The following is a 10,145-nucleotide window of genomic DNA, read 5'->3' as shown; positions in this document are numbered from 1 at the left end:
AGTAAAGTTCACAAACTGAGGAAACATAATACAAACTACAAATAAAATATAGTTTTGTATTCAACATTGATCTATGGTGGGTGCACAGTTACAGTTCCAATTCCAACCTAACCAGTACTACTTTCTACATAGAGTTTGGAGTTCATCAAAATGCAAATGACAATTCAATTAGATATTTTTGGCCATGCTTATAAAACTTTTAAGACAGGAAATCATCTAGTCTTTTATAAGGGATATGGAAAAAATAAAATGCATGTTCTGTTAGTTGCTTCTTGGTTGTAAAGCAGAAACATAATGTGACTCTTCCATGGACAGAAGGGGAGAAAGAGTTTTACCAATGCTAGATTATATGAAGAAAATGTTGTCCTATAATCAAGTGCACGACTGTTGAAATTGTTTGGTGAATGTTCATAAACACATTGGTACTCATTCGGGTGGTAAAAACTTGAACTCAATTAGGACAAATTACTCCTACAACAATACATCCAGTAATTAAGACAATATTTCCGAAAATTATCTCCTCTTTTTTCCACCTTTCCCAGATTTGTTAGAAGCTCCTGCATTTGATGTTGATGCAGCCACCTCCTGCTTCTTTGTCCTTCCATGATGTTTGGGTACCATCTCTGCAACACGAATCATTAGCTGCTTTCCTGCAAGAAAAATAACAACCAATTTCAATAATTTGTTATATCTATGCAACAAATGAGAAGTAACTATAAGAATGTGTTTCTCAACATTCTAATATGGCATCTTACGAGAAGACACTAAGCATCCTTTCTCTATATCTATAAAAAAAAAAAAAAAAAAAAAAAACTGCACTTCAGCCTCGGTGAAGCAGCCCTCCCTCATCCACTGAAAAGGGGAAGGAGGGAAAACTAATAGCAGTAACCTATCACTCGGTGAAACCATGGAGCAGCATAAGAAACATCTACCACGATCTCATGTCGTGATTAATGTTATTTGGAATAAATTGCTATCAATAACTAAGACCATCCAACATCGAGACTTGATTCACATCAACTCCAAAGCTAGCAACAAGTAAATACATCAAGATTCGAAAGTACTAGGATACTGCTAATGCTACAAAGGGAAATGACATTTTATGAATTAAGTCTTGTCAAACTTTCAGCTCCACAATCACCAATAAACATGATCTAAAAATATGCCACCCTATAAGCAATACCTGCACTAGACTTAATCTAATTGATTTAAGGGAATTTCATATTGATGTTTGCAACCCAATACATGACTATTTACAGATAACAAAAGTCAAGGAACACATGGATTGGACATTCAACAGGAAACAATTCAATTTTACAAGTGACATTATCATACACATCAAGAACCATCTAAGACACACATGATTCAGCCAACACCCAACAGCTATTGATGTTAGAGAAAAACAATATGAGAGTAATACAATGATTCACCTTTACATAAACATAAAAGTAAAATGGGTATCCACAAAAATTTGATTACAAAACTATATTAAAAAACTTACTAGATGAGATAGTGGGATTAAAAAGAGTGCCATCCTCCTTCTTCAGTAACACCCTCACTCTGCCTCTTTGCATGAAATCACGCGGGTAAGCCTTGTCAATCTGTGTTCATCAACAAAGTTACCATACACAAATAAAAATCTGATAGCAATAAATATTCATAAAACCCTTTAAATTTTTTAAAATACCTCAATTGCAAAAGGGAGTTTCAGATAGCTGCAGCAATCGCCAATTTCAGCACACGTGGGATTCTCGCACGCTTTGCTGAGTCCAATTCGTCTTCCTTCTGCCATCGTCTTCTTCGAATTTATGTAAACAGGGTACAACACTATCCATCTCTTTATATTCGGCAATTCACCATCCACGTTCATTATTCACAAAATAAACAACGAATTAACACGTTAACGCCACCAGATCCGAAACCAAAATCAAATCTTCAAATTTTCTATGAGCAGCTGAAGACTAAAAAGAATGTAGAGGAAGAAACTTGTGTATGGAGAGAGAGAAAATATTGAAGGAGAGACTCAGGTAAATGTAGAGATGGCAACGGGTTACATCGAGTGAAATTAATATACATATAACAAGGATATTTTGGTAATTTCAAATAATAGGATTATTCGAGTCTCGCAGGGTACAGAGGGATTTTTATTTCTAAATGCCTCCCCGCAGCAAGTAATTTTCCGCGGATGGCTGCTCCGTCGAACAAAACTGCCATAATATTATTTAAACGACAAATCTTATTGGGTTGGATTTTCATTGGGCCCAAACACAGTAATATTTATAATTTAGGTCTAGAGAAAAAAAACACCTGTTGTTTAAGACAATAAAAAAGAATTGGAGGCGATCCTGCAGAGGGAGGCGCTGAGAAAGACAATCAGAAACTTCTGGAATACGGGAACAGGAGCGCAAGAGCACACAAGCGCAGTGCAGTGCGGGGGCAGCGCCGGCGGCAGCCTCGTCAAGTCAATAGCATCGTCTCTTGGAACGAATTTTCCATCACCAAGCAGCAGGAGTCCCAGTCTGATCTATCTCATGCGATTTCGTCCTTGTGCGATCATCTTGGCCAATTGATAGAAAAATACATTAAGAATTGATCTATATGTTAATTTTTTATGAAACCTTTTAATATCCTTGGATTACTCTAAAAAAACATTTGCTGTGTAAGACTGTAACGGTGTAACTGTAACCCTAAACCATTCACCCTCACGGCCTCACCCATACACACACATGGGAGTTGGGAGATGACTAGCCAGCCACTATAAACTGCAGCCCCCAATTTCTCCGTCGGCCAGAGGGTGTCGCGCTGCTGGCGTCTCCCTCTCCGAGCTCACTCTCTTTCACCGTCACAAACGTCACTCTTCTCGCCCGCCTCCCTCTCCTTGGCTCCTTGCTTGCTTCTTCGGCGTCGTCGACGGTAAGTTCCTCGTCCACGCCTCTGGTCTCTGTTTGTCCCTGACCCCTGTTCGTCCTTGTCCTCGTACCTAAGCCCTCTGGCTTTTGTTCGTCCCCAACCCCAACCTCCCTGAGTCTCTGTTGTTTTAATTTGGTTCAATGATTTCAATCCCATAAATAAATTATTTTTTGAAAAAAAGGTTAATTAGTATCTGTAAGAGTATTATCATTGTTTTGATCATTGTTATAAATGTTTGGGGAAACTGGAAAAGCATTGTTTTGATCAACAAATAACAATATACTTAAGAACTTAAGATCATTGTTAAGCATTATTTGGGAAAACTGGAAAAGCCAAAAAGTTTTGTTTTGATTTGTATACATAGGATTGCTTACTGTTTGCATGTTAATTACAACTTAGCAGCTGATGAGAAAAAGAAAAATCTGTTTAAGTTTGTCATTCTGGAAAATAACTACACTCTTGATTCTACTGTAGCAGGTTATGCTTGTAAATAATAACTTTTTATTCTTCATTCTTCAATAAAACTATGTACAACAATTATGATGGATATTGATAGTTCTGGATTGTTTCTATCACCAATTTGATATGATCTTTTGAGTATAAGCTCCCGCTAAAAATTGGTATAGACATGATAAATTGCTTTGATCATTGTTATAAATTGGTTTTGAAGATGAATGTAACTAATGATCACCAGTCACATGTCAGTGTTGGCCAACAATCACAATTTTTATGTTGAATTGAGAAATTTTGAATTTTATGGAAAATTTATATTGTATTTTTAATAATTTTTTATATTTAATTAAATCGGTTCACCCACCGTTAGACCTTTGAACATTGAACCCATCACTCGACTGGTTCACCAACCGTTCGGTTCTCGCAACTTCTACGCGATGATGGATTCTTGTGAAGGAGCAAGGAAGGGGATTGAAGAGGTAAAATTGAAGGACGGGGAAAATGTTTCTGCACAACATGAATCGTGTCAGTTGCCTATCACGTGCTTCACCGAAATCGTGAACGATGCCAGCCTCCATTTTCAGATTATACAGTTTCCAAAACAGGTCTTTTTTTGCCCCAATTATGGTTCTCGTGCAAATTCACTTCTTTTTTGTGTTGATAAATGGGTAATGATTAATGGTCAATGATGTGTTTGTGGGATTATGGCAGATATATGTGTGGGTTGGTTACACCTCTGCCAAATTGGGGAACTTGTATGCAGCTGCTCACACTCGCCCTGTAACTTCTCACTCTTTTCAAAATCACATTTACTAATTCTTTTGTTTTCTAAAGATTGTGTTTTATGTGGATTTGTGATATGTGATTGTGATTAACTCAGAACAATAATGTATCAATAACTTCGTTAATGGGAGGGACTTCTGATAACACTGGCTCTGGTCTTGCTTGCCGCTTAGGTAACTATTGAATAAATTACCATTTGTACCCATGAAAGATATAAACGCTGACAAATATACCAATGTAAGAATAAAACGACAATTGTAACCACGGAAGATGGCCACGAAAGCCATCTTCCGTGGTTACAATTGTCGTTTTATTCTTATATGGGTACATTTGTCCGTGTCAGTATCTTTCATGGTACAAATGGTAATTTATTCGGCAACTATTATTATTGTCTTTCATAATAATGGGAGCAAAATAAAAATTGTTTTTGTTTTGTTTTAGTTTTTGAATTGATGGTATTTGTGTTGTTTGTTTGTTGCAGTTCTGAAGACTGGTCTCAATGTCATTTTGGCTTGCAATATTCCCAAAAATAGCCCTATGATTGAGGTTTAGCACAGTTTTGTTATGTTCCTTGTATCATTGTGATTAATATGACGGTTCAAAAAAGAAATCATGTTCATATTTTATATCTTAGTTTTGCAAGTTGAATGGATATGCAGGCTGAAGCTGAGAAAATATTGGTTCAGAAACTCAATAGTATGGGTTATGGCATGTCTTGATTGGAGGAACTTGTAGCATTAGCGTTGCTTGCAAAACATTGGTACATTAACTCTCAATGCCCTGTGGCGCTATACCCTTGCTAGATTGGAAGAAATTTCTGTGTACATTGTACTTTTATATATGTAAGTTCTTGACAATTAGATCAGTTACTCTTTTAAGATTGTTGCTGCATTTGATATCAACTGGCTACAGATTTTGCAATTTGACTACTTATAGCTACTTGGAATGTTTCATATGTAATTTCTTGATTCAAGAAAGAAGTGACAGAAGAAATTCAGGGCCAAAACATTGTTACATCATTTGTATTGTATCTGAAAATCAGCAAAATTTCCTTGAGTGAAAGAGAGTAGATAAGTAAATTGGATATATGGTTTGCAAAACAATTTCCTTGGGACCAATCATAATGGTACCAATAAAAATAGTTTAATATGAATTAGTAGTTACTTTCATTCTTAGTTATAGTTCATAACTTAACATCTAGTTTTTGCAGAGTTTTTCAATTTTAAATGATGAAGGTAAATTCTTGGTATACTCTAAATTGATATCATGTTCCAAGTCTTTTTAATTTTTATTTTTCAAGAACAATCAAATCGATGGTAAAGCTACAAATAAAACAATCTCATGATAATTTTGAACCTCGGTTATTTTACTACTTTGAATTTTGGAGCCAGAGGCTATAGCCGAGATGTTCTTTGCTCACATAATCATGGCGTGAGATTTTTCAAGATAACAGAAAACATGGAAATGGAACACATTTCAATTGTGCAAGGAACAAAGTTGGAAGGTTTCTTCCTAAACGAATTGAAGCAGAGAATATTCATAAACTTGAAACCAATCCAATATATATATCCTTGGTAGAAAGTTTATAGAACATTTTTATGCTTAAAGTCATACTTAAGGAGAATATGTGCCAACTTCCATGAAGACTTGAACTCATAGCAATCTTCATTTTCTTGAAGTAAAGAATAAAAATGAACGCAACATTGATATAAATAATAAGCCTTTGGAGATAGTCCACATTCGTGTTACTGCACGCCGTAAATTTTCTTGATATGGATATTCTCCAGGATGGTTTGTTCCTCTCCTTTTCTTGGCTTGGCCATCATCATCATCATTGCGCAATGCTACTTGCGATTGATTTCATGTCTGACTTTTTCTGTACATATAGCATGAATGATTATAAATTTGTTTGGAAACCATTTAACATGAAAAAAAAAATCTATTTTCTTTAAAAAAAGAATTTATTTCTATTTGAAATTCAATTCCATAATTTGGAATGATTATAATATATTAATAGAATAGAATTTAATTTTGAAGAGTGTGAGTATTGATTTGAAAATCATATCCTTTTTTGTCTGATTTACAAATGAAAAAAAAAAAATGAGAATTAGAATTTTCAAAGGAATTCAAATAATTCATTTTTAGTTGTTTCAAAATAAGAAAAAGAATTCAACTTTTAAGTAAATTCTAATTCCTTGCATTCCAAACAAATTGATAGAAAACATGTCTTCACAACATGAGCTCATTACGTAGTGAGAGTTGAGTTATTTTCGCTCCTCGCAAAGAATTCAATAGAAAAATACGTGTCAGAGAAATTTGAAGCTGGAGGATATAAATGGTAAAACACCATTGTTGAAAAATATATAAACTACCGTGTAATTGGATAACAATTTGGGTGTGTACTTCAAACAAAGTGAATGACAATTCATGTGCTTACTTACACCTAACAGGAAGTTGGTCCTACACCCAAGTGGAAACAAGGGCAAAAATATAAAAGACCATGTTTCACTATACTTGGCTTTGGATGAAGCAAGTTTACCTCATCCTGCTTGGGAGATCTATGCGAATTTTCGATTGTTTTTGCTTGACCAGAACACCGACAACTACTTAGTTGTCCAAGGTACTTGTTTGATTATTACCCTTTTTTCCAGTTCTTGCATGAGCATGATTTGTCCAACTTCCAAAATTTACCAAGAATGTAGATATTTATTGACATTCAACTCAATTTAGTGATGGGCAAATAAGAATTTGTACTACTAAGAAAGCACACCGAAATTTAACAACTGATAAATGTACAATTTACATCTTTTAACTACTAAAAAAAAAAGCAAAAAAAAAAAGGCACATTTTTCATGCAATAAATGTTTCTGTTTAGCACATTAATGGCGTAGTACTTTAGCACATCATCTTGTAGACTCTTTCAATGTTGATATATGTTTTTTAAGCTCGTCCTTGAGAAAGGATTTTTTTTTTCTTTTTTCCCTGCTTAGATATAGTTCAGTTTTGATGATCAACAAAGCATTTGATAGATGCAACGGGAAAGGAAAGGAGATTTTACAAAATGAAGGCTGAATGGGGATTTGATAAGTTCATTACTCTAAAAGAGTTCAACGATGCCTCTAAAGGTTATTTGGTGGATGATACATGTGCATTTGGAGCAGAAGTCTATGTATGCAAGGAAAGAAGCAGAAGTAAAGGGGAATCCATAGTAATGGTGAAGGATTCCTTTACCTACAAGCATGTCTGGGAGATTAACAACTTCTCAAAATTGGACTTAGAATGCTATGACTCTAAAACATTCAATGCTGGCAGCTACGAGTGGTACAACAATCACCCTGCTTTGTTTCTAATATATGCTTCCAAAGTGTATCTGAAATTTTGCTTTGCATTTTACTTACATTGGTCATAATGCTGTTTCTTGCAGGAAGATAAAACTATATCCCAAAGGAAACGGTCCTGGATTTGGCAATCATCTTTCTTTGTACTTAGCCTTATCTAACCCATCAACACTTTCTCCTGTTTCAAAAATATATGCACAGATAACATTACGCATACTTGACCAAAAGCAAGCCAAGCATCACTTTGGAAAAGGTAGAGTTAAGTTCACCTTTAAAACTGCATGAAATTTCCCTGATGCCAGGGACACAAATTGATAGTTTAATTAATAGTTGACACTACTAAAACATTTAATTCAATCCAATAACCTAAGTTCTCCTTTTCTCTACTTGCAGCTAATTACTGGTTTAGTTCCTCAAACCATGAACGTGGTGCATCAAGATTGATTCCACTCAGTTACTTCACCAGTCAATACCAGGGTTTTCTGGTGAAGGATAGTTGCTTGGTGGAAGCTGAGGTCCAAATTCTCGGGGTGGTTGAAGCATTGTCCTGAATTTGTCTATAAAGCAGTCACAATGAAGCACCCACACAATTTCTATTTCGCTTTCCATAGGCATAATTGGTTATATATGAAAGCTATGGAACATTGTTAACAAAACTAAAATCAAATAAAAACAGAAATCTGAAAAAGAAAACTTATGGATGTATGAAATTCACATGCTTGGACATACCTTTTCGGTATGTTCATAAAGCATTGTCGCTTGTATAAATATAATGTAATAATGTACATTACAAATGAGAACAGGTGTCTACAATGGTGAAGAAATGGTTTTCTTTATGATCTATCAATTGTACTTTCCATTTGAAGTACAATTAGTCATTATTTACATTTTACACAAGAGTTTCTACTACCAAATCAGACAAGTGAATTATTTACTGGAGTGGATTCCAAACAATGAGGAGAATTCACAATGTGCAGATAGATACAAGCATTAGCAAGCACAGCAAAGTTAGCCAAATGTTTTTTCACTGCTGTAACACATGTACAGAAAGCCGTCATCATCCTTGTAAGTGTCATAGATGTTGCTCAAAAGACTCGCTGTGAATAAAAGAAACCAAAGACACAGCCATTATTAGATTTGATATAAGAGAAGACAGAAGTTGAATTTACCCAAGAGTTTAGTGACATGGAGCACTTACTAGTCTGAGGTAATGTGTTCTTCACAAATATAAACAGAGCTTTCCCGGGCTTCATCCGTAGCCTGCCACTCAAAATATGAATGAACTGCCCAACAGACATGTCCCTTGGAACCAAATATCTAAAAGAGAAAAGAAAAGAAAAATGTATACATCAGACCTTGGACATATGAATCACCTACTCATGATTAAGGATTCAATGATGCACTATCACTCAATGGGATACTAATTCTAGTCAATTAAATGGATTAGAAGACAATTGTAAAAGATAAATGAAGAACAAGAAAATATCTGTTTATAAATAAATTTCACATAGCTGAATGGGAACCTTCTCTGAGTTACATTAAAAGCATTAATCATGAAAATAGTGACTTCAGTTTACAAAAAGACATATGTTATCAGTCAAGATGAATAGTAATAGGATTAAGACAGTTATAACATGGAATTAAAGGAACCTCAAAAAATAATAAATTATACTAAAAAAAATCAACCATACAGGTAGAGCCTACTTTTTCTTGTCCAATGTAGGGATATCTGCCCTCGCATATTTCTCAATGATGACCTGCAACATATAATGCATCAAAAGTGAGAAGGAAAAAGAAGAAAAAAAGAAACAGGAACGAAATAAAAGAAAAACCAATAGCCATTACTTAGAAAAAAGTCACTGATTCATAAAAAAGTAACCATAAATAACAATTTTTCAACCAATAGTGGTAATTGACTTTGTGTGATTGAAAATAATGTGAAAATCGAAGCCAAATGTGAAAATGTGAAATGTCAAATTTTGAAGAAATATCATACAGGAACTCGATCTGGATATTTGACTATGATGCTTGTAGATTCCTTTTTCCGTTCATCTGCACCAATCAAAAGCCAAGAAAGAAATCAGCAATGCACTATAATAATAATTATTATATTATCTTATATAAAATTAATTATATTTTGAAGAATTAGGAAATGGAGAAAAAAAAAAGAAAAAAAGAAAAAAAGAGAGAAACAAACCGAACGTAAACTCTTCCTTGAAAAGCTTAAGCTTCTTGGATTTGGATTTGCCCATCAGAATCAAAGTTTCAGAATGCGGAAATGAAATTGAAATGCAGATTGGAAAGATTAGAGAAGAAAAGAGAGAAATGAAGAAGGGAAATTGGATATCGTTATAAGAAATCGGTTATTCTACGCTGTTGCGTCCACCGTCAAATTTTCTGGCATTATCGTGCAAGTCATTGTCCATCGACAGAATCATGTCAACTACCAGGGAAGATTCCCATATACGTTTTTGGCGGGTTCTGTATATTGGGCTTCATTGTTTCAGATTCAATGGGCCTTGTTTGGCCCAATATATCATACCCGGCCCCACATTTTATTGGCCGTCTGGCGTCTATTATATCATCATCATTGTAAATTTGTAATATTTTATCATTGTAAAGCAAACCGAGGTGTGGCATATTTTGGTGACAATTTACATA

General features: G+C 34.7%; 4 protein-coding genes across 6 annotated transcripts; 2 read left to right on the top strand and 2 right to left on the bottom strand.

Annotated features, from left to right (window-relative positions):
• Positions 1–36: 36 nt before the first annotated feature.
• On the bottom strand, positions 37–2,163 carry LOC107470116 (signal recognition particle 19 kDa protein). Its single transcript, XM_016089498.3, has 3 exons — positions 1,688–2,163; positions 1,502–1,601; positions 37–650 (listed from the first exon to the last, which is right to left on the bottom strand). The coding sequence occupies exons 1-3, from the start codon at positions 1,868–1,870 to the stop codon at positions 514–516; spliced, it is 420 nt and encodes a 139-aa protein (XP_015944984.1). The 5' UTR covers positions 1,871–2,163; the 3' UTR covers positions 37–513.
• A 136-nt stretch (positions 2,164–2,299) lies between these two features.
• On the top strand, positions 2,300–5,232 carry LOC107470121 (uncharacterized). Of its 3 annotated transcripts, none has more exons than XM_016089511.3 (6): positions 2,300–2,547; positions 3,734–3,968; positions 4,075–4,143; positions 4,244–4,319; positions 4,628–4,692; positions 4,806–5,232. In XM_016089511.3, the coding sequence occupies exons 2-6, from the start codon at positions 3,801–3,803 to the stop codon at positions 4,863–4,865; spliced, it is 438 nt and encodes a 145-aa protein (XP_015944997.1). In that variant the 5' UTR covers positions 2,300–2,547; positions 3,734–3,800; the 3' UTR covers positions 4,866–5,232. The 3 variants fall into 3 exon arrangements, with proteins under 3 accessions (XP_015944997.1, XP_052114290.1, XP_020983255.1); XM_052258330.1 differs by lacking the exon at positions 2,300–2,547 and adding an exon at positions 2,576–2,917; XM_021127596.2 differs by lacking the exon at positions 2,300–2,547 and adding an exon at positions 2,577–2,913.
• Positions 5,233–5,604: 372 nt separating this feature from the next.
• On the top strand, positions 5,605–8,278 carry LOC107471583 (uncharacterized). The gene is made up of 6 exons (XM_021127588.2): positions 5,605–5,650; positions 6,388–6,484; positions 6,597–6,766; positions 7,176–7,467; positions 7,571–7,737; positions 7,878–8,278. Exons 1-6 carry the CDS (start codon positions 5,605–5,607, stop codon positions 8,033–8,035), a joined length of 930 nt encoding a protein of 309 aa, XP_020983247.2. The 3' UTR covers positions 8,036–8,278.
• LOC107470136 (autophagy-related protein 8i) lies at positions 8,188–9,887 on the bottom strand. The gene is made up of 5 exons (XM_016089523.3): positions 9,682–9,887; positions 9,481–9,536; positions 9,189–9,241; positions 8,683–8,801; positions 8,188–8,581 (listed from the first exon to the last, which is right to left on the bottom strand). The coding sequence occupies exons 1-5, from the start codon at positions 9,734–9,736 to the stop codon at positions 8,493–8,495; spliced, it is 372 nt and encodes a 123-aa protein (XP_015945009.1). The 5' UTR covers positions 9,737–9,887; the 3' UTR covers positions 8,188–8,492.
• Positions 9,888–10,145: the final 258 nt, after the last annotated feature.

Source organism: Arachis duranensis, chromosome 1 (genome assembly GCF_000817695.3).
Source record: "Arachis duranensis cultivar V14167 chromosome 1, aradu.V14167.gnm2.J7QH, whole genome shotgun sequence".
NCBI classification, from domain to species: domain Eukaryota; kingdom Viridiplantae; phylum Streptophyta; class Magnoliopsida; order Fabales; family Fabaceae; genus Arachis; species Arachis duranensis.
This window is presented reverse-complemented; position numbering and strand designations above follow the sequence as displayed.

Coding starts and splice junctions, on each gene's coding strand:
- LOC107470121 (XM_016089511.3), top strand. CDS start 3,801: ATGATGGATTCTTGTGAAGGAGCAAGGAAGGGGATTGAAGAGGTAAAA. Junction 3,969..4,074: donor TTATACAGTTTCCAAAACAG/GTCTTTTTTTGC, acceptor GGATTATGGCAG/ATATATGTGTGGGTTGGTTA. Junction 4,320..4,627: donor TGGTCTTGCTTGCCGCTTAG/GTAACTATTGAA, acceptor TGTTTGTTGCAG/TTCTGAAGACTGGTCTCAAT.
- LOC107471583 (XM_021127588.2), top strand. CDS start 5,605: ATGGAAATGGAACACATTTCAATTGTGCAAGGAACAAAGTTGGAAG. Junction 5,651..6,387: donor GCAAGGAACAAAGTTGGAAG/GTTTCTTCCTAA, acceptor TCACAACATGAG/CTCATTACGTAGTGAGAGTT. Junction 6,767..7,175: donor CAACTACTTAGTTGTCCAAG/GTACTTGTTTGA, acceptor AGCATTTGATAG/ATGCAACGGGAAAGGAAAGG.
- LOC107470136 (XM_016089523.3), bottom strand. CDS start 9,736: ATGGGCAAATCCAAATCCAAGAAGCTTAAGCTTTTCAAGGAAGAGTTT. Junction 8,802..9,188: donor CCTACATTGGACAAGAAAAA/GTAGGCTCTACC, acceptor TTTCTCTTTTAG/ATATTTGGTTCCAAGGGACA. Junction 8,582..8,682: donor GAACACATTACCTCAGACTA/GTAAGTGCTCCA, acceptor TTTTATTCACAG/CGAGTCTTTTGAGCAACATC.
- LOC107470116 (XM_016089498.3), bottom strand. CDS start 1,870: ATGAACGTGGATGGTGAATTGCCGAATATAAAGAGATGGATAGTGTTG. Junction 1,602..1,687: donor AACTCCCTTTTGCAATTGAG/GTATTTTAAAAA, acceptor TGATGAACACAG/ATTGACAAGGCTTACCCGCG. Junction 651..1,501: donor TAATCCCACTATCTCATCTA/GTAAGTTTTTTA, acceptor TTTTTCTTGCAG/GAAAGCAGCTAATGATTCGT.